The sequence below is a fragment of the Bidens hawaiensis genome, unplaced genomic scaffold (assembly GCF_021521415.1).
Source record: "Bidens hawaiensis isolate Kalapana, Puna unplaced genomic scaffold, B.hawaiensis_p1.1 tig00012385_1, whole genome shotgun sequence".
Classification (NCBI taxonomy): domain Eukaryota; kingdom Viridiplantae; phylum Streptophyta; class Magnoliopsida; order Asterales; family Asteraceae; genus Bidens; species Bidens hawaiensis.
In genome coordinates, this window is record NW_027492011.1 from 423763 (window position 1) to 448143 (window position 24381).

Genomic DNA, 24381 nt, shown 5'->3' on the forward strand with positions numbered 1-24381 from the left:
GAAGACGAACAAATAAGATCCGGGCATTTGGCCGGAATATAGAACATGGATGAAAGAAGAGCCGGGTGTTTGAGAAATAAAGAAAAAAATGATTAGGGAAAAACATAAGAAATATTATGGTTTAAATATAGCTAAGTAGATGACATGGCATTGCTAAGAAAGGTAATGGGTGACATGGCATTGAGGTGGCATTGATGTGGATGACCTATATGATTCACAAGTGGAAAATAGCTCTTGCTTTAATAGTATGTATAGATAATAAAAATTATTATACGTTTATTACTATTTGATAACTAGAAAAATAGATGTAAAATGTAATGACAATTTTAAAGAGAAGTGTTGTTTTGAGATAGACTTGTTTTAAAAAAAGCATGTGGCGAAATTTATGTATAATACGTTTTAATATCCTTTTAGGCGTATCATACATTTATTTTAATGTTTTCTTTTTCTTTTTTACTTTTTATAGCAAGTGCTTGGTATCGTAATAAATCGAATGAATACAAATCGAATTCCCGCCGCTTCACACAGAGATATCCACTAGTTCGTATAATTTACAAATATTATTATTCTTATGTAAAATCTCAAACTATTTATTCATGTATTTTATTGTTTAGTTTTAAATAAATGTTTCTATGGAATGGATATTAATATGGACCCATAAATATAATTTTCTCACTCATTTTAACTTTCATATTTTTTATCACCAGTAGCTAGTAGTTATTAACTTATTTTTAAAGCATTAGTCATTTCATTACTGCTCAAAAGTTGATAATTTTTTCTTAATTTATGCATGTCATCCTTGCGTAGAAGCATGCTAATCTTCTATGTACCGTTCCCACTTCTAATTTTATCCGATGTCCCCAGACGGACGTGAGTTAGTAAATGAATTGGGGCATTTAAATACTCATAGCCCATTTAATTAGTGTAGATTTAAATTTCACAAAGTAGGCACTTGTAATAATAATATAAGTTAAACACGAAAATTTAAAACTCGATTATTTGTGTGTTGTATGCAAAATCACTTTTAAAATACATCATATTTTTTGATTTTACCAAAGGAAATTTGGCCCAACGGTACACGTATGTAGATGATATTCAAATCCCACAATATGCATATTATTATTATTATTATTATTATTATTATTATTATTATTATTATTATTATTATTATTATTATTACTCCCTCCGTCTCATTATAAATGTTGTAGTTTGATTTTTCAAGTCTTTCTTTTACAAACTTGACCGTAAATATTTTTGTTTGTGTCATATAATACTTGATGAAAATTATATCAATGTAAAATACATTTAAAACCCAATCCATTCATATATTTTACATCAAGTATTATATAACACAAACAAATATATTGTCAGTCAAAGTTAAACAAGAAAGACTTGAAAAATCAAACCAGGACACTTATAATGGGACGGAGAGAGTATTATCTTTAACAGCGTTACAGGTTAGAGCATTTACAACTCGTCCTTTATCCATATCTCTATAATTACACTAAAAAAACACTACATTTCTCTTTTCTGTTCAAATTAAATAATATTTTTTTCTTTATCATTACAGTTTTCTTTTTCCTCTACTCACAACTAATTCAACGAATATTAAAATATAAACAGGGACAAATTAGTTTTCCCATATTTACAAAAATTTATTATATTTTCTCTCTTTATTCTATAATTTACACTCACAACCCTACTTTATAATTTGCAATTTTCCTCACATAATTATAAAGGACGGTTTAAGAATGCTAGCATTTAAAAGAAGATTATTAGCTATCAACAAATATCTTCTGAATTTTTTAAATAAAATGTATCGTCTCCTTTTATTTGGAAGATTGAATCTTAATATTTAAAATAATAATAATAATAATAATGATAATAATAATAATGTAATGAATATGATTTGACTAAGCTGACATGGTCATGTGGGCCTACCAAAGGGTTGAAAACGATGTAAGAGGGCCTGTACCCAGCTGGAAAGAACTGGGCCGTAGTTAGGGCCCATTCCAATAGTACAAAAGGTGGTGCGACCCATCAGCCATAACTGGTTTCCTGTCAAATCCCGTAAAGAGCACCCACACACACGCACTAGTTGTTATTATTATTATTATTATTATTATTATTATTATTATTATTATCTCTCATTTTTATTTTATTTTATTTAGTTGTAAAGTTTTCATTATTTAAAAAAAAGATATTGGTTTTTAATACTCCCGACTTTTATCTGTGGGCTGATAACGCTTTTAAATTTTGATTTGTTACCAACAACTCTTAGCTTTCACTCTGTTTGTTTTGGTCACTCTCTCATTAAAGGACGACTAACATCGTTAGTGGAATCTTGATTTTACAACGAATCTTGATTTTCTGCAAAGCATATGATTGAAAACAGAGAAGATGGAGGCGACGTGATTAGGGTCTTTGGCGAAACAAACAACTGGAAAAGAGAAGAGGGAGGCGGCATGGCTAGGGCTCCGTCGTAGCCGGCAACGACCTCTAATTCACGGTGGTTCGGACATCTACCAATGGTAGCTGCAGCAACTCCAAGGTCTGATTGACACAAAGAGAGGACCGATCAATAAGATGCAAGGGTGTTCTGATGTTTGTGAAGTGCATCCGATAATCTATAATGATTTCCGACGGGATTCCACTAACGACGTTAGTCGCTGTTAGTGAGGCAGTGACAAAAAAAATAACGTAAAAGTTGAGAATGATGGATAGCAAATCAAAAGTTGGAAGTGTTATTAATAAACAAGTAAAAGTTTGAAGTATTAAAAACCAATATCCATTTAAAAAATAATCAACTTTAATGTTTTTTTAATAAAAACCGTTCATTATTTTATAAGAGGTTAAGTACAACACTACAACTAATGTAAATAGAAAATTGTAGTACACCTTTATTTTTGTCACTATATCCATGATTGTTTATAAAAGATATTTATAAATGACCCTATACATAATAATGATATTAAATTTCTTTTTTGGTAGTAACAAACATAGAAACTCTTTTATTTATGGACTTTACTTTTACCGTTTATCATATCATGCGAACCGATTGAATTATACCAAACACCACACGTATATTTTAGCATGGCTTTTACATGCCATTTATAAGGGGAATATCGTACATCAACATATTTTTAAGTGTTTTTTAAACAAAATATGACAATACTATATTCAAATTAAATATAATGATATATTCAATTTTTTGGTAAAATACTCTTTAAAAGTAGTGAAGCGTATAAAGTTACTTGATCTTAAAAAGTTAGTAATAATTAGATCTTAGTGGCAAGTTAAAGTCATTGACGATTATTTATTGTATGTTTTTTAAGTAATTATTAACTTTTTGTTGTTTATCTTTTTATTGTCTAAATTTTAACTATTGGAAAAATTATGACTAATGGTCCCCCTTCGCTTTCATGATTTACATGAATTTTTCGATTTATTTGATATATACATGCGTGTGCGTGTGCGTGTGCGTGTGCGTGTGCGTGTGCGTGTGCGTCTCTTTTAATTTATTTGAATTTAATAGAAACACAATTAGATAAATAATTAGGTATTTTTGTAAAATAATATAAAATATAAGTATTTAATAAATAGTAAGAGAGTAAAGACATGAACATATTGCTATTGCTACTGAATTTGCTAACAAAAATCATTTTTTCAAATTAGTGTTATGTGGAGAATATGTGGTGCTTACTATTACGCCACATTATGTTTGTTTTAGAAGCGATTCGGTAGCTGCCTGGACTACTCTTTACATGGATCGACTAAGTAGTTACATTCAACATTAACAATGTGATATTCGAATGATTTGAGGAACGATACGAACGTGTTACAACAAATATATTTCATGTTACAACAATGTAGCCAATCCATGTCTCGACATATTACCATTGATGTTAACTTTTTTTTTAATAACAAACTTCTATTAGGCTATGTGTAGTGGAGAGGCTACAAATGGGGACGTATTGTGACACGTGGCGCCCAGTCAGCAATGAGTGAGAATTTGTTTTTGGGGTGTAATGGTGTAGGGGCTACAAATTGGGCCCACGGTATCTTTTTTTTATTATTTTCTTTTTATAATTAAACTAAACAAATAAAAACTAATTTATTTAAATAATTAAATAAAAATGCGATAAAATTAAAAAGAAATACAAAAAAAACATAACTAAAAAAAATACATAACTAAAAATATAAAAAAAACATAACTAAAGAAAAAAAAACATAACTAAAAAACAAACTAATATCCGTAATATTTGCGCATTTTTTCACGTCGTCGTTAAAACAATAATTTGGCTTCCTCGTGAAACCCCTTCGCTTTGAGGGATTCGTAGTCTTCTTTCATTTGACGTAATTCCAACGTCTGGTTCAGCTTTTCTTGTTGTTTGTTGGATGCTCGAAGGTCGTTTCCTATTACAGTGGCATTTGTTTCCAAACGACCGACCAACTCGTTTATTTCATTGGGCGCCGTATTGAAGCGTGTTGACGACGAACCTTCCCCCTTATTTTTTGTCGATCTCCCGCGTGGTCGAGACAACTCCTCTACCTCTTCGTCGTCGGCTATATCAACATCATCGGATAAATTGAACGTGTCGTCTAGAAAGAAGCTACGAGCATCGGAGGGTGTGTTTGGTGTGCTCGGATTTGTCGACGACGATGTCTTCGACCTTTTTGAAGGCCGGGATGAGCCGGCTCGTCGGGCGGTCGGAACGGTTGGTGCCCCGTTCCATTTCGAGCAACCACGTAGCTTTTCCCAACAACTCAAATACTTGAACGGTTTCCCAGGCCGCTCAAAAGTGTGACCCTGAGCTCGAAAGTCGCTCAAGGCTTGACTTATAATGTCGACGTCGTAATGCCCGCTACGCCAGCCGGACCCCTGCAACCGGTTAATTATCCCGGCAAATTTTTGACATTCGGCGTTAAGCCCCTTCCACTGGGCTTGAGCCGCTTCTTTTCCCCGGCAGTCTTCGGGTTTACCGGTTATCGCGAGCCAAGCTTCAAATACTTTCTTCCAAAACACCCCGGTGGCTTGAAAGTTAGCTACAAATTAAAATTATTTGTCAAAATTAGTATACATTTTAATAAACACTAAATACATTTTTAATAAATACTTAATATTAAAAAACTTACCGACGTTGGGATCCTCCGAAATGACGATCCAAGCCCTTGCGAGGGCCACCTCCTCCTTGTGACATTCGTCAATTTCGGGTCACTTTTGTTATGTAAACCCGACCCGTTTGTAACCCGAACATTTCAAATATATAAAATATTGGATCTTGTCATTTAAAATATATAAAATATATAAAATATTGTTTTTTTTATATTATGCATTGTTTGACCATTTAAACATACCCATTTTTATGCAAACCATAAAAGAATCTTTATACCCAACCCTTCACTCCTTCCCTATATATACACACCCATCTTCTTCATTTTACTCTTGCTACATCTCCAAAAAAACTCTCTCAAACTCCATAGATTCAAGGTTGTTATTTCTTATGTATTTTTTGAAGTTTTGACTTCTCAAGTCAAACTAACTATAGTCTTTCATTCTAACTTATTCATCTAACATTACTAACTCTTGAATATGGTGGTACAACATATATATAATACACACCCCTTGTTTCCTTTATTTGTTACTTCACCGACTTTGTTTGGTTAAGTTGCGAATGTCATAAGACAAGGCTTCATGGAGGACTTCGTGTTCTTGATATATATTTACACACACATAACTTATTATACATATCACTTATGACTAACTTCTAACCCTTTAGTTTGTTCATCTTATTTACAAGTTCCATGGTGTGGGTTTGTATAAGACTAACCTCGGTTTAACCGAAACTAGTCCAAACCGGAAACCGAACTTTTGTTTACTAGTTTTGTTAAAATAGTTGTTTAAACATGTTTTTTGCTAGATTTGAGTTTCAAAAATCATTTTTACAAGTTCTTTGATATTAAGCATATGGAATCCATCTATGAACTCGTTGGGAGATGGAAACCGAACTAAACCGAAACGTTTGCTTAAAAGACTTGTAGTTAACTTTTTTTGTTGTAAAATTTAAGTTTTCTTCATTTATAAACCAATATACAAGTTCTATGATATTTGGGCATGTAGAAACCATCTATGAACTATTTGTGAGATGGAGACCGAACTATACCGACTTTTACTCGCTTAAGACACACAAGTGTGTTTTTAGTTATCAAGACTTGTATATTTCTTTAAAAAATAGTTTACAAACTGATTTTAATTATTTTTCTTAAGTACTTGGAATAGTTGGATCCAACTTGATCTCATAACATAGTTTGGACCGACAAAACCGAACACTCGCTTAACGTGCGTTGTTAGTTCTAAACAATAGATCTACGTACTTGGTTAAGTGTTAGTATGTTTTAATGAGTTATCTCATAACAATTAATATTTTGGAAAGTTGACTTTGGTTCGATCATTTGTCAAGACCCGAACCGACAACCCGAACACTCGTTAAAAACCCGTTTTAGTATCTTTAGCCTAATGGAACTTGCATTTTAGCATTTTCCCCACCTTATTACTTAACATTGGTTAAGTAAATATTAAGGTTAGATACTTTAACCCGGTTTTGAGCAAACTTTTTTTTAAAAGGGTTATTATTATAAATTCTTAAATAGTTACATTTTAAACCTTGAACTTTAATTAATTAGTTTTTGCAACAATTATTTTATTTAAAGATCTTCAAGACAACCTTTCTAAATCCAAGACTTTCTTTTATTTAGGCTTCATACGTTAAACTCGTCGTTCCGGCAAATCTCCAAATAATCAATCTTTCAAGTTTATTACTTGAACGTGAGTAACTTCATACCCCGTTTTCTATCTTTTATTTTGGGGGTGACATTTCAACTTATCTAAACTAAATGTTTTATACTTGGGTCTTAAACCACAAATGTTGTTGTATACCTTACTTGAATAATTGCTCGATTTGGTGTTCTATGCTTATTTGACTATGTGTTTATCGCTTTTGGATGGTGGAACTATAAATCTTAGACCATTTGGCAACCCCTCATGGCAAGGTTTCGTTAACGTAATGCAATTAACGATAACTATAAAATCCTAAACTATTTGGCAACCCCTTATAGTTGGGTGTCGCTAACTTGTTAGCGATAACTATTTATCCAAGTTTATAGCTATTATTTATGGTTTTGTATACTAGTTTTGTGGCTTTTCATACTATATATCTATTGTTCAAACTTATGAATTGCTCACCAACCTTTGTGTTGATAAACTTTATTTTATGAAATGTTACAGGTTTGCATCTAGGTTGATTATGGAGTTCGGTGAAGAAAACATCACAAATACCGTTAGGATATTAGCAAAAATGAACAATATTTGATTTGCTATATTTTGTTGTATTTGAGTTATGAATATTTGGTTATGTGACATTTTCGATGTTGTGAAATGAAATGAGTTTGTAAAATATTGTCGCTTTAAATAGTTTCATGCGCTTATGAGCAATCGTTGCACCCCGGCATGTTCCGCCGCCTTTGGTCGGGGTGTGACACTCCTCCTCGCTCCAATGCTTGTATGCACGTTGCGCCATCGGCTCCCCCGGTTGTTTCTTTTTGTGTTTACGGGCCGCCTTTTTGCTTGAACCGGAGGCCCGTGCCGTTTGCGTCTCCGGTACCGTCACCGGCTCTGACTCCGGTAGTGTAGACCCGAACGCCGGCATTGTGTTTTTGGGGCTGAGATAGTTGGCGTACATGTTTAGGTTCGGGTCGGAAAATGGAAACGGATAGCTCGGTTGGTTCGGGTTCATCGGGTTCCATTGTAAGTTCGGTTGGTTCGATTGCGAACCATACGTTTGACCGAAACCATGGAATTGGTAGTTCGATTGGTTCGGGTTGTTTCTAGGATTCATTTTGTTATTTTTTGTAAGAATTTGGGTATGATTTGTGTATAAAATGGAGAAGAAGGGTGTATGTTTATATATATTGTTTAAATTAATATTTTTTTTTTAAATTTGACCATTGTCAAACGGTGCTATTTATATAATATTATTATTTCTCACACTTCGCCGACGACAATTAAACCCTGCCCCCGCCCCGAATCACCCACATATCGCCGGGGGGGGGGGGTGTTTGCGCCCTTCCTCGCTCCATTTTGCCCCTACCCCACGCCCACTACACAAAGCCTTAGAAATAAAACCAAAAACCCTTCTTAACAAGAAGGTGGCAAGGGCTTAACATACAACAAAAAACAACAATTATATAGACAACATCCTTCATCTACCCCAATCTAAACTTAAGTGTTTTACCCTATTTTTTTAATCTATAAATAGCTAGGAACCTTTATATCTCTATTAACGTTCTCAATCTTCAAAGACTTGTTCTCGAAAATCAGTTTGTTACGGGCCCTCCACAAGCACCGTATAGCCACCATAATAATCGCTTGAACCATTTTCCTCCTGTGCTCGATTTCTGGAACCTGTTTAAAAACCAAAAGGACATCTCTGACCGAACTAGTGTTAATGGGTTGTATATTACACTACACATTGACACGTTGCCATACCACACTCACCACATAACAGGACACAAAAATATGACCGACCGACTCCCCTGTCGCCATACAACAACTACATATATCCGGGCTGTAAAGGATGCTTCTTTTGATCAAATTCTTACTCGTAAGCAAAGGATTCTGAAGCGCCCTCCAAGCTAGTGCGTTCACTTTCAAAGAAACCCAATTATTCCACTTTCAAATGAACACAATTGTTGTCAACTTATATATTTACATGAATATTTCTTTTACATCTGTATATATAAACAAATCTACAAAAATATTTTACTTTAATACAACTTGGTTTTTATAGAACTTAAATTGAAATGTTTATAAAAAATAAACCCAACACAACTGTATGTTTTAAATCATATAAATCAGTACTACTGACGATTAGTAGCAACTTACTTTTCCAGTTAAAATTTTGAAGATAATCTTCCATTCATATTTTACCCGACCAAACAGATACAATGCATTTATGATGAAACATGCATCTTTAAGCAGATACATTTTTCCAACATGGCTCCAACTAGGGGCATTGTCGCGTTGTCCCTTAGACCCCATAGACAACCAATAGTACCTTGACCCTCGCCTTTGGATCCTTATAGCCTAGAGGATTCACCTCTTTGTCCTGAAATGTTCCTTAATGCTTGAAATCATAATAGCCTTAACACCCCGCATCTGTTAACTCGTATTAACATCTTTTATGATTCTTTTTTTGATTTTCATGTAAATCTCAATTAGTTAAAATTGCTTGATGATACTAAAATCAACAATATACTCTTATCTAATAGATACATTTTATAATTGGGCTTGTAATGCTTAGAATTACATCAAATATTTACTTAATTGTGGTGAAGTTAGAGATGTTATATTTTGTCACATCAATCGACTTTCATGGGCCAAAGAATGTCGCTTGAGAATTCGACCCTTCAAAAATCTTTTAATACTATAAAGAGGACAATGACTCTTTACCATTTTATTTTTACAAATAAAACTACATTCATTCGGTCTTGATTTTAGACATGACATGACAGAGTTTTGAAATTTTCTATTGAGGAGTTATATTTTTTGAGGGTGTCGAACCCATCCCGAAACCACCTCGTGAGCACTCTGTCCACCCTTAGGAGCGGTTCAATTGTATAAAAAAATAACTAGACGAAAGTAGAATCAAATCATCAATATACTTTAAACGGTTTTCTCTTTTGAATGCCGCCAAGTTTTATAAGGATATAAATAAAATGGCATTTATATAATATATAATGTTGGTAATTCTGGATCATAATCATAAATCGGTGAATGTGGAAAGATCTAAGTTGATAAGTTGGTCAAGTTGGTTTAGTTTCCTAATTCTAATATGATTGTTATGGTAAATATCTTGGTCACCAAGTTAGTGTTTAGATTTATAAATACGGGGATTGGGTAGATGGTTTAAATGTGTGATTAATAAAGAGTTATTGTAACGAATTTTTGAGTTAGTTTTCTCTTGCAAGAATAAAGTGTTTGATCGATCATGAGCCTTGAAGTGATGTTAGAGCTTGGTGTAATTGTGGACCAAGCTCGTGGTACCCGAGATTGATATTAAGATCTAGCCGCCATATGAAAGCCTGCAGCCGTCATGAAGAGATCTAGGGTCAACTAGAAATGTCAAGAAAGATCTAGGGGCTAGAGTGAGATCTAGGGTAATTATATTATAACTACATTAAATATAATTATGATAATGAATATAAAGTTTATTTGATAAGTGAGACAAATCTGGGTTTTAGACATTGATCTTAAAATGAGTCAAAATGAGTCAAGCTCAAGCTTGTAAACTTATTTATGAGCCAAACACAACTTTTAAACGTTGATTATGCAATGAGTCGGCTTGAGGTGATGTTTTCTTAACTAAGAAGGTAATTGGTTCCATTTTCCAACATAATGATGGAAAAGGTTTGACCAATAGAGAAAGAAGGTGTTAGTGAGGTCAGGTGTCTAGAAAATGATAAGATTATCATTAGGAAGTGAGAGCGGTTTGATCTCACTGCGGTGGTAGTCCCCTTTCTAACAAGCTAATCGAAATAGCGAGCTTTGCTTTTTGTCCCACTTCTAGTGTGACCGTAACTTTTTTTCTCTCCTGCTTGAATGTCAACTGATTTTCCCGACTAGAGTTAGCAACTCTATATACATCTTCAAATTAGTGATGAGCAAACGGGTACATGTACTGGTGTTGGTATCGAATCGGTACCAACTCTTTGAGTTTTCGGTATCGGTGCGATACCGGTATTTCCCGAATTTGACTTCAATATTGTTACCGTACAGTATCATTACCAAACTAAACATTTTCCGTAGCAGCCCTAACCTCAAATGCTTAATTTACCTAATTGAAATAAAAAACTATAGTCTCTTGTATAAAAGTTAAAAGAGTCAAACTCAGATTATTTACTCTAATGTTTCTTATACATCATGTTTATTAAGAAAAGTTGGTCTAACACTGTATAATATAGAAACATTTATTAAAGTTTGTATAATACCATTTTTATCGATACCTAATCTAATTCTAATAAGAATAATAAATCTAGTAATATAAGATTTAATAATAATAATTAGTATAAAAGTCAACTTCAAGAATGTGTCTTTCGACATTCTGATATAAATTTTATTTAAGTTGTTTTCGTTTTTTTACACACACAAGTTATCATAGTGAGCGAACCGACCATATTTAGTTATTTTATTATTTAACTAAATTATTTTTGAAATGCAAAATATTATAATTATAGTTATAGTATTTTTGAAATGCTAAAGTAGACATATTATACACATCGTTTAACATAATGAATATTAATATCGTAAAGAACCAAATCAATATATACCGATCAAATTCTTGTCATGACCCCGTCACAACACACTTGTTTAAAACACTAGTCTTATGTTAATCATGAAGACACAGAAATATTAATTTTTGTAATTTAACTTAAGATATTTTAATATAGATTTTTTGTTCCATTCCCAGAAAACCTCAATGATTTTATTTCAGGTGGGTTTTAAAGTACAACACTTTTCAAGATTCTATATTTCCATTTAATTACTTCGTAGCATCTGTTTTTTTTTCCTTTTTAACAAACAACGAATAAAGTCTGACTATCACGGGGTAAGGATAACCCAATAGCAAAAGATAATGCATATATCCGCGATCGTAGATAACACTGGATATAGTTCAAGTCCACCATCTTTGTTCCTGGAAAATCCACCTGCCTCCCGAAAGCCTCATGCGGCAAAACCCAACAGAGATCGGATTCAAACATGAAACTTTGCAGTCTCTAGCTCAAAAATTCACCTTGCCTTCATTGTTAGTTGAGCTAAAGTTCAATGGCCTAGGTTTTTTAGTAAGTTAATCATTAAAGGCATTTTACATTTTTATGACATTGATTTTAGATTATATTTGTTTTACTTTGATCGTTATTTAATATATTAGGATAACTTGAATATTAAACTTGTATGGTATAAAAAGTAATTCATCACATGCCTAGTGAATCGTTGCAATTATTTAAATAAATTTATATCCGTTTAAAATAAGATTGTTGACCAAAAAATTCATTTCAAATGTTTAAAATTGATTTGGCTGTAAGACACGCATCTAATGATATGATACATATATTTTTCTTTTGAAGAAACACTAAATGACCCCGACAGATTAAGGATAATCTTAGGGTTAAGTAGATGTTTCCCACGAGAGTTAGGTCCGGCAAAGATGGTTATTCTTCTCAACCTGCAAAACAGACACCGTAAGCTCGTCACTGAGAATGGGGGGAGGGGGGTTCCTCCTTGTGACCACCCTCCGGCGTGAGAATCAGACTAAGTTGCTCTGAATATAAGTGTATATAGAGAGAAATAACTAGAGAGAAGATGATGATACCGTTCCAAGGTGTTGGAGTATTTATAGCCGAATGTAGGTTTCCAAGAAGGTACGGCAAGCTGTATATAATATTCCTTTTCCACCAACTATGGGTTACGTTCGTGCCACGATGGGAGTTGGTGAGTAGGCAGCGGCTGATAGTGACATTTTGTACTGGAGCGTGCTCCTTCTCGTACTATTGTCGGTGAGCTGTCACCCTGTGATTGGTTCATGGGTTGCTTTCACAACAAATGAAATATATAAAAATAGAATACTTGTAGCGATCTACGATCAAGTGTATAAAAACTATGATATTATAATATATTCTAAAAGATGGTTTATAAAAATAGTTTTAGATATTTCCAACAATAAAAAATAAATGTCTACTTAAGACTCTCCAACAATATGTCCCTTTCCCCTAAGCTATAAGGCTATGTGTAGTGGAGGGGCTACAATTAAGGGCGGATTATAACATGTGTTGTCCAGTTAGCAAAGAATGGAAATTTGTTTTTGGGGTGTAATGGTGTAGGGGCTATAAGTTGGGCCCACAGTTTATTTTTTTATTATTTTCTTTTTATAACTAAACTAAACAAATAAAAACCAATTTATTTAAATAATTAGATAAAATGCATTAAAATTAAAAAGAAATACAAAAAACTTAAAAAACATAACTAATAATGCATTAAAATTAAAAAAAATTACATAACTAAAAATATTAAAAAACATAATTAAATAAAATACTAATATCCATAATATTCGTGCATTTTTTCCATTCGTTGTCGTTGCAATAATGTGGCCTCTTCGTGTAACCCGACATCTTTGAGGGATTTGTATTCTTCACTCATTTCCCGCAATTCCAACATTTGGGCAATCTTTTCGTGTTGTTTGTCGGTTTCTCTCATGGCATCGTTGAGTTCCTCGACACACTTTTTGTGTTTTTTGATGATTTCTTTCATGGTAGCGGCGAATTCCACGAGTGTCGGTTGGTTCGGGTTGTTTGTAGGATTCATTTTGTTAGATTTTTTGAAGAAGGTTTATGTTTATATAGATGTAAAATGAAGAAGAAGGATATGAAATGGAGAAGAAGGTATATGTTTATATAGATATATAATATATTGTTTTAATAATTTTTTTTATTTTGTATCGTTGTCAAACGGTCAAAATAATAAAATATTATTTTCTCAAGAGTTTAGGCGATAAAAAGAATCCGCCCTGCCCCAAATTGCCCAGGGGGGGTGTTCTAGCCCCAAGTCGCCCTTTTGTCGCCCAATCTCACGCCCACTACGTTTGGCCTAACTATTTAGAAGTTATAGGTTTATTACATGTAACTCAGGAATGGGATGGACATCATTCTTGATATTTATTTTGTTTCATAAACTTTTTAAAAACAAATTGTGTTTGTTTACTTTATTATTTGTATACTTTACCATAAAAACTATTTAGAAGTTATACGCTAGACTTTTAAGCAATACATTTAAATTCAACTTCAATCCAATATATACAAATGTCTCCCCCCCCCCTTCAAATTCGAAGTGGTGACCTGCGACATTGAAACGACACCCATACCGCATCGTCTAAAATGATGTCTTAGATACCAATTTCATGTGTAGTTTTTTTTACCTTATCTTAAATTACTTTACCTCTCATCCTCAAAACACATATCAAATTAACCCTAGTTATATCTCACTCTTCTCAAAGTTTGACTAAATTTATCATAACCCTCAGGTTTCATTTATAAATTTGTATAAAGCACAACAAATCTTCTTTGTTCTTAACATATTAATTAGGGTTATTTTTAACGGGCAACATAATTAGAATTGTCTAAACACTCGTACAGGTGACCAAATGACAAAAACCTATCATCCGCTGGCTCAACCTAGCCTTACGAAACCCTTAAGTGTTTCCAAATTATCACCAGTTCCGAAGAAAATCCACTCGCATGATGCCCACTGCTGGTTAAACCCGGATGCCTTAAGGATCAAACTAGAGATCACAAATATCCAGTCTTCCTTCATTGAGCACCCATACCCCTCTAAAGTGTTGTCAGTGAATATTAAATCCAAGTCTCCATTGAAAACCCCATGTTTTCTACCACTAAATCATATTGGAAAAGAACATATTAGGGTTATTGAAACACACTAATATATCATCATCATCATCATCGTATTCAGTAAATCCCATCAATAGCAAAACTATGATAGGATCTTAGAAGGGTAAGATGTAGACACGTTAACTCCACTTTATATTAATAGAGAGCCTACTTCCAATTGAAACACATTAGTATAATATAAACTCAAATTCATCATCATTATCATTATCATCATCATCATCGTACTCAATATATCTTACCAATAGCAAAGCCATGATAGAGTCTGAGGAGGGTAAGATGTAGACAACCTTACCTCTACCTCATAGGGATAAAATGATTGCTTCCGGTGAGAACCCCGCTCGATAATATAAACTCAAATTGTTAGCCAAAATAAATTAGTATTTGCAGGAACACACCACGTGGCAGTCATGTCAGTGAGGCCCCATTGCCCATTGCTGTCCCTATGGTGACCTTGCCCTACCACCACTCCCCACTCAACCCTTATTTATTCCGGCCATCTCTGACACTCTCCGGCACCCTCTCCGGCCACTTTCTATATATAATTATATGTAATATATACCCCACCCCCCCCCCCTCCTTATCCTTATTATCTCTCTATATATGTCACACATTTTGTTAAAAATATAACTCTCGATTACAAAAATACACACCCTTTAAAAATCTTGATATAAAAATGAATGCAGCTTCCATGGAGATGCTACATGGCCCCTACACCACCATGAACAACACCACGGTCACCCGCGGCACCGATATGAGTGTTTTCGAGCGACAACAAGCCAGACTGAAACAACAACAACAACAACAATTTTTTAGTGGGAATGATCATAACCAATTCCGGGGTTTGGTTGATATTAAACCCGACCCGGGTATGCAATATGGTTGGCCGGATTTTAATGATGTGTGCCATGATCAAATGATCCCAACATTAATGGTGGATGATCATAATATCAAGAAAAGGAAAACCCTTGAAGATGAGAAGCAAAAGGTTGGATTATTATTATTATTATTATTATTATTATTATTATTATTATTATTATTATTATTATTATTGAAAAAGATTGTTGGAAAGTATAAAAACTTTGTAACTTTTTTAATGGGTGATTTAATGTAATAATTTTTAGGTGGTTTTGAAAGAAAATGGTGTTAAAGAAAAGAAAATAAAGGGGTGTTCTGAAGAGAACTCTACACAAACTTCATCAAAAGAGAAATCAAAGGCTAAAGAAGCTCCAAAACAAGATTATATTCATGTTCGAGCTCGTCAGGGTCAAGCAACCGATAGCCATAGTCTTGCTGAACGAGTACGTCATTTATTAATTCAAACTATGACTCGTTGGTCTGTTAGAAATTGAGTGTAAATTTATGATAATTATGCGAGTGGTATTAATGAAAATTAGAAGTGTCAACTGTTAAATTGTATTATTGATTATTATTATTATTATTATTAACCAATGAGTCATACTTTAATTATTAAAAGCTTGTCTGTCACTGTTTAAAATTACAGTATGGATTCTTATTATCGACCAATAAGTCATATAATTTAGATCATTAAAGTTTATATTATTAAAATTTTTAATTAATGGGATTTTCATTATATAAATTATTATATATTTAAATAACTAATTTAGCCCATTTGTGTTTAATAATTTAAATATTTGGACTTTTGAACAGGTAAGAAGGGAGAAAATAAGTGAGAGAATGAAGTATTTGCAAGATTTAGTTCCAGGATGCAACAAGATTACTGGAAAAGCAGGAATGCTTGATGAAATCATTAATTACGTGCAATGTCTTCAAAAGCAAGTAGAAGTAAGCAACTAAAATTATTATTTAATCATCACACCATTATTGACTCCAACTTTATAAAAGTATAAAAAACTAATCATATATTTATGATGTTGATTCTCAACAGTTCTTGTCCATGAAGCTTGCTGCTCTTCAACCTAGATTAGATTTTGACATTGATAATCTAATCATGAAAGAGGTAATTAACATATTAACATTATTCTTTAAACCTGTTTTTATTTAAACCATAAGAACCTATTACCAGAAAACTCACCCGACCCTATACAGTAAACACGATACTTTTAGTAGTTTGCTAAAATATATTATTATTATTCACATATCAGATGTTTGAAGTTCCAGCGGTCAGTTATTCTTCTGAAATGACGAATCCTACTTATTTTCAAGTAAATTCGCTACTAGAAATGGGAAATAGCCCTATTGACACAATGTTAAGAAGAAGCATTGGTGGTCCGGTTTCAATTCCTGATTCATTCGTTGTTTCACCGTGCTTCAATGTAATTCCTACTTTCGTTGTAAATAATTTGCTTCGACCATCAAAATATCGTGTTCTTATAAATGTTTTATTATTATTATTTTAGCAAATGCAGCCAAGTCATGTGACATGGGATGGTGATCTACAAAATCTATACAGAATGGAAATTCAACAAGAATCATCAGCAATTCCTTTTCAACCCCATAAATTTACAGGTAAAAAGAGAATATATTTAATATGAAGGCCATTTTATATATCTTTTTTAATGTTACATGCTATATGTGGTAATCTGAATTTCAGCAGGCATAACATGGACATTTTAAACATAGATAATACAAATATAGGGAGTTACATATATACCCACAGAAATCAAATAAAAAGTTGGTCAAATTAAGTTCACATTTTTGGACTATTTTTTACGACGAAATGTTACATTCTATAGGGATTGAACCCTTTACCAATTAAGTTGCTTGTTGGGTATCTGACTGTCTTCTTTCAAAAATATCAAACTTCCATTGATCGATAATTATTTGTATTAATGATCTTGGGACCGAATAGGGCACCGCTGTTTAGTTGAGCACTTTTTAGTCACTTTTTATTTGGGATGTGGATATGGTACCGACTGGTTGAACCGGACCAATAGTTTGGACTGAATTTTCAAGCTACATCCTTTTCTTTTCAAAATCTAATTAGTAGATTAGAAAAATCAAGTACTATATCTTTTAAAAGTAGACATATATATACACACAAACACACATGTATGGCTTAGTTTAAAAAATATATGAAGTCATCTGGTTTTTGAAACTAGTCTAATCGATGGACGAGTAAGACGGATGGTTTGATGATCGATCTTTTCATTTTTTTAAAGATTTCTTGATTATTTTTTTCAGGTTCATATGAAGGAAGCCATTTGAAGATGGAGTTGTAAATCCACTTGAAGAATTCTTTTTGACATGATCAAGTCTAAATGTTTACTAATTTTTAATTAGTCATTTTGCAATGTAAATATACATACCTATAATATATGTAAGCATTCTAGAAACAATAACAAGAACTCATTTTATCATCTTATGTTGTAAACATTAAGGTAATGTTTTGTTTAAGAATAATCACTAGTGGCTTTGAAAGTGCAACTTGCAAGAGCATAAAAATATAATATAAATTTAAATGTGAAAAATGTTTATATTTTGATAAATTAAATTGAAATGCAATGAGCCAACTACAACCATGATAGTAACAACTCCTATGGGACCAAAATAGACAACTTTGATTGTGATGTATAAACATTTAAGAGCTTAAACAACTACCCTCGTATTCACGCCACCCGACCTGTCTGACCTATTTTTTAAAAAAAATGTTTGTTTTATAGTTCTTACCAAACTCGTTGGTAAACAACGTTAATCATGACGTTAGATCTTAATATCTCTAAAAATGCGCAAACTCGATCTTTTGGTTGCTTAATAGCGGCATCTTTCTATCGTTTTCAAGCCATAAGTTGAAAAAGACGCGAAGATATGACCGTATATTCGCAACAAGATTTTCTTGATTCCCTTTGTTTTCTTGATGGTGATTGACCATAATACCTTTTGACCCTAGCCCCACATCAACAGGAACAGATTTAGATGTATGCACTTTACATAAACAAAATGACAGCATCAAGATTACCAATGAAGATATCCAATTTCAAGCATGTGAACCAGTCTTTATTATACATATGTATACTTTCACTAAGCTTTTCTTTGAATATTATATGATTATCATCATGCTATGAATTTGCATGTACTCCTTGTCCCACAAACAACTTTATGCTCATTTTTTTTGTTATTTTTAGTAAAAGAAAAAAAAATCATTGCAGTATTATAGAGAGAATCCAAATATTAAAAAGAAACTTTTAGGAGGTTGCATGCATAAAGTAAATGATTTTGGATAACTTTTAACTTCTCTAGCTTCAACTAAATTTGGATTAGACTAGACAACATAACAATATGGTTATTTTGGTAACCATAAGAACCTGTTACATATAACATCACGGTACATGACCACGCCTTTTTAACCAACTAATCAACTTGCGTTGGACATGTGGTCTTAAAAAAGTTATGATATGAAACCAGTAGAAACAAGGAGTATTTGGGATTGAGTTTGGAAATAACTTATTGATTTATCGGCTTTTTAAGTTAAAAATATGTTTGACATTGATAAAACTGGTTAACATTTTGGCTTTTTGAAAATTGTTAAAAAGTTGTTTTCAAAAGTCTCACTTTTCAAATAGTTTTTGTCTTATGAACATAAAATTATGGGCAAATGCTATAAAAACCAATATACTTTTTATTTTTTCTCACAAAAGTCTCTGCCTTCTTTTTTTTTTTTTTGTTTTGCATGATATAGTCCAAACTCCTTGTTATTTTTAATGTTATTTTTAAACACAATTTTGAAATTACCTATGATGATAGCCCATTTACTATGAAATGGCCTACATTATTATATATTAAATGAAATAATAAACAGATTAGCCCACTATAACTCTGATAATTATATAATAATTTTTTTTACCATCAACAACAGAAGTTTAACAAAAGAAAATCAACATGAAACTTACAAACAAAACATCCAAAATCAAGAAGCTTAAAACAGAGCACAAGTTGAAATAGACATGTAAGCATGTACCCAGTGTTGTAAAAATCGCTAGTCGAGAAGTGGGGTGAGGACTAGCGATTAAGCGGATTGGACTTTAATGTATATTTTTCAGTTTTATACACACACACACACATTTTTATATGCAATTTTCAGTTTTATACATACACAAACATATTTTGGCCAGAAACTGGCAAGAATCTCGCCAAAAACCCCCGGTTTTTGTTTGAATCTCGCCGAAAACCCCTGATTTTGGTCGGAATTTCGCCAGAAACCGTCATTTTTGGCCGTATTTGACCGTTGACCGATTAATTAGCCGACTAGCCCAAAATTAATCAGTGAAGTGGGACTAGCGATTAATCGGGGATTAAACAATGCCTAGTCGGGATTTTTGCAACATTGCATGTACCGGCTAAATTATACGAGCAAGATTGATTTTTCAATGGAAAAAAAAACAAGCAACATTTCTTTACAATCTTTCCGCAACTGGTATATATGTTCTGTTAAGTTTTTAATGCAACTTTCGGGCTTTGCATAGTTTTGCGCAATATGAAGCAAAGGATATATGTAGTTAAAACTGGAATGATGTTATCTTATAAGTTTGATAAAACAAGTTTTCCTAACAACTACATTTAGATTTTAATAATAAAATTAAATAAACAAACAAACAAATACCGTCTTCAATCAGCTCGAGATCCACTGCCGCTGCTACTCGCTGAAGACGACTTCTTACCACCGTATTTCTGTTCAAAAACCGCTCAAGTTTTAAGTTTACTCATTGTGATACTAAAGAAAAGAGCATGTATAGAAAATGCAGACCTGTTTACCGACGCTGAATGGGATGTATTTGTACTTGATCATATGCATGATTTGGCGCTTCATTGTTAGGGTGAACAGCACAAGCCAGTAGCAGAGAAGTATCGGCCAGAACACGGGGATGTCAAACATAGAGAAAAACGTCATCAGGATCGATATGATGAAAGCCTTTGTGATGGCATACCTTTTAATCCAACAATAAGAAAACACATAATGAGATTCTTGGTTATGAACTCTAGGCAAAAAGAAAATATGGAAATAACTGTAAAATGACAAAAATGCCCTTAAGTTTGAAATTTTTGTCACTAGTATAGTCACAAAAATTCCCATAATTCTACTCAAAAGAATCGACTCTAAAGGACTGTCGAAACTCAAACTATTTGAGTTTACTCAAGGGCATTTCTGTCAATTTACACCTCTAGATTTAGCAAACAGCTTTAAAGTTAGGGGCATTATAGACATTTTACACTTTTCAAACATGAAGAAAAATGTCACCAGGATCGATATGATGAACGCCTTTGTGATGACATACCTTTAAATCCAACAATATATCTTAACTGAGGCCATCCCCCACATATACAGTTTTGTTTTATAAATTCTAGGCAAAAAGAAAATATGGAATAACTGTAAAATGACAAAAATGCCCTTAACCTTGAAATTTTTGTCACTAGTATAGTCACAAAAATTCCCATAAATCTACTCAAAAGAATCAACTCTAAAAGACTGTTGAAACTATTTGAGTTTATTCAAGGGCGTTTCGGTCATTTTACAACTTTAGACGTGGCAAACAGCTTTAAAGTTAGGGGCATTATAGACATTTTACACTTTTTTAACAGCCTATAACATTGTTTTCTTTTTTGTTTATTCAACAAAACAAACTGTTATAAGTTAAAAACAATAAGGATATATACGAAATTTTGAACTTGTATAAAATTAATCCTAGTTAAAATAACAAGAGTTTTGACATATAAATAATTATGTGAAAGTGTGAAATAATTACCAGAACTTAAACTCGGGCAGACGCCGAATGAACGGTTTAAACTCATCAGACCCTTTTGTAGGTAGCAGCGGACCATCAGTCGGGTCAACTTCAGGGTCAACCAGTGGTGTCAAAAACCCGATCAGCAAATTAAGTATGTAGATTCCCAGACCATAGGTAACAATGTAGAACCCTTGAACATAAATAATACGCAACACAAACAAAACTCCTAATGTTGCAGTCCCGATCCACCTATATGTCGCGTGGGGAGTAGTTTTATCCAAATAGTACTGAAAAAGCCTCGTATATTGCCTCCATTGATCCAATGTTGCTGCGGATGCACCGTTACCATTACCAGTTCCGATACCTTCCATGGAAATTTGACCTTAAAATCCTATAATATCAAGAACACAATCCAAATAAGAAAATAACTTTATAAAATTACAAAATTTTCGAAAAATTAAGGTTACAAAAACAGGCATTAAATCGATAAAAAAAACTCAAAATGAGCCGATTTGAGCAGGGCCACAAATAATGCTCGTTTATCGAGCTCAAGCTCGAGCCTTAACGGGCCAAGTGTTTTTAAATTTGAACTCTTTTGGTCTTCTGTGCATTAATTTCAAACTGCACAGCCAAGCTCGAGCTGAGCTTAGGCTTGTTTAAGGTACTACACATGAGCTTGAGCCGAGCTTAGGCTTATTTAAGATACTGCAAGCTCGAGCCGAGCTTTGGTTCATTTAAGGTACTGCACATGAGCTCGAGCCAAGCTTAGACTCTTTAAGGTTATCTCAAAATTTAAAAATAATTTAAAAAAGTATATAAATTAATCAAAAAAGACAAGCCCAATCCCAGCTCAAGCTCTAAAAACAGAGGTCGAAACGAGCCAAGCTTTAAAAAAAAAGACTCACGAGCCAAGCTCTCTTAAGTCGAAATGAGCCAAGCTCGAGCTTGAAAAACAACCCACGAGCTCAGCTCGAGCTTAAAAAAAGGACTCGTGAGCCGAGCTTGAGCTCGAACTTTATAAACAGAACTTGAACCGAGCTCGAGCTCTCTTAAGTCGAAATGAGTCAAGCTCGAGCTTGAAAAACGACCAACGAGCTCAGCTCAAGCTTAAAAAAAATGAATCATGAGCCGAGCTTGAGCTTTATAAAAAGAACTTGAACCGAGCTCGAGCTCTCTTAAGTCAAAATGAGCCAAGCCCGAGCTTAAAAAAATGACCCACGAGCTCACCTCGAGCTTAAAAAAAAAGGACTCGTGAGCCGAGCTTGAGCTTGAGCTTTATAAACCAGAGCTTGAAACAAGCTGAGCTCAAGCTAGAACTCTCTTAAGTTGAAATGAGCCAATCTCGAGCTTGTAAAAACGACTCACGAGCTCAAGTCGAGCTTAAAAAAAAAGACTCACGAGCCAAGCTCGAGCTTTACAAACAAATCTCGAAACAAGCCAAACTCGAGACTAAGCTCTCGTAGCGTTTCCACCCGAACACAATCCAAGTAAACATATAACTCAAAAAACCCCAAATTTTCCAAAACCCGGTTACGAAAACTCACATTATACACTACCAAGTACCAACCCATTCAACATTTATAACTAACTCATCAAGATTTACCAACAATCAACACACAACATCATCAATCAACCAAACAAATTAAAACCCAAATCACAACTCAAACATTTAAACATAACCCACAACCAGATCTAAACAATTAGACCCATAAACTTCAAATTAATAATATTGGTGACAGTTTGAGGTCACAATTGATATAAAGAATATGGAAATTGGTCAAATTGAAGAAGTGAGTGTGGAAGATTATTACCTCTAGTGAAGATATTAGTCGATTTCAAGATCAATTTGATGGATAATAATAATAAATAATAATAATATTTGGTTCGAGTCTTATGGGTTTCTTGATGAGTAGTATTTGTGACGGCTGGATTATGTTTCTTGTGATTTTGACCGTTATGATAGTATTTTATTTTACTTTTATTTTTATTTTTTATAAATGGAATACACTAGTCTTTCGATGAGAGAAAAACTCCCACCTAAACCCAACGATTCTCGAACTGATGAACGTCACTTACTCGTCTGGTCTTCTATCATCCCTTTGGTGCCGCTAAAACGAAATGTGGGGGTGGGTGTATTAAGTCGTTTGGATCAGCGTCTCGAGTTAGTTTTTACATAAATCGACTCGTACTCTTCTTCCGATCAAAAGCCCTAAAACGCTAGTTTGAAATTTGGAAATAAAAAAATATAACTTCGTTAAGCGTTTTTTAATGGGTGGCCAATGAGAGCAAACTTTTAAAGTTTTGAGACTACCAGTGACAATAAACTCAGTTGGGATTATTATCGACAAATTACATTTAGTTGGGATTATTAAAATCCAATATCTCTAAAATAAAATATAGTATAAATATATAAAAAAATGATAAATTGTGAAATCCATTCTATTGAGTTTATGAGTTACAATCGTTAAAGTTCAAGAACAAAATTGTAAAATATTGATTGTTCGATCTAACTAGAGCTACGAATACGTTTAATCATACAAAGTAGCCTACAAAACCGGTAGGTGGCAAAAACAAATAATTTAAGTATGACCGATAGGATGATGAATCTAGGGTTCAAATTGTAAGCAGTCCAACTACATTGATGTTGTAACTCGTAAGAGGTTCGCACATGATGATATAACTTGTAACATATATCATTATATTTGCGGTTCAACTACATTGATGTCGTAAGAGGTTCGCGCATGTGGATATAACTTGTAAAATATATTGATGTCAATTTTTACAATTAACTTTCTATATATAGGAAACAAGACAATAATAGAATGTTTGCTCATTTCTTGATTCATTTATTTTAAGAAACCGGAATATTATGCTTATATATTTAGAGCATGTTTGGAATTTAATCTGAAAATCACTTATTGGTTTATTGACTTTTTCAAAAAGTTAAGACTTGAGGCTTTTAGAAAACTATTTTTTGACCCTATCAACCAGATAAAATAAAAACGATTTTCGTAATGACCAAACACATTTTACCTTATTAACTTTTTGAAAAATCCAATAAACCAATAAGGTGTTTTCAAACTTAATTCCAAACATGCTTTTAAATCTAATCTGAAATTTATATCTATGGTACCTGAGAAATTAGTTCATGGTCCACTTTAAA

At 33.1% G+C, this 24381-nt stretch overlaps 2 protein-coding genes and 1 pseudogene across 2 annotated transcripts; 1 reads left to right on the plus strand and 2 right to left on the minus strand.

The window, feature by feature from the left end:
* Positions 1 to 761: 761 nt before the first annotated feature.
* Positions 762 to 870, minus strand: LOC143540925 (U6 spliceosomal RNA; annotated as a pseudogene).
* Positions 871 to 15128: 14258 nt separating this feature from the next.
* On the plus strand, positions 15129 to 18207 carry LOC143540887 (transcription factor bHLH63-like). Its single transcript, XM_077033848.1, has 7 exons — positions 15129 to 15502; positions 15639 to 15815; positions 16186 to 16320; positions 16424 to 16495; positions 16641 to 16811; positions 16896 to 17004; positions 17680 to 18207. The coding sequence occupies exons 1-7, from the start codon at positions 15191 to 15193 to the stop codon at positions 17715 to 17717; spliced, it is 1014 nt and encodes a 337-aa protein (XP_076889963.1). The 5' UTR covers positions 15129 to 15190; the 3' UTR covers positions 17718 to 18207.
* Positions 18208 to 20039: 1832 nt separating this feature from the next.
* On the minus strand, positions 20040 to 23128 carry LOC143540888 (protein RER1A-like). The gene is made up of 4 exons (XM_077033849.1): positions 23030 to 23128; positions 21237 to 21609; positions 20240 to 20420; positions 20040 to 20163 (listed from the first exon to the last, which is right to left on the minus strand). Exons 2-4 carry the CDS (start codon positions 21587 to 21589, stop codon positions 20101 to 20103), a joined length of 597 nt encoding a protein of 198 aa, XP_076889964.1. The 5' UTR covers positions 21590 to 21609; positions 23030 to 23128; the 3' UTR covers positions 20040 to 20100.
* Positions 23129 to 24381: the final 1253 nt, after the last annotated feature.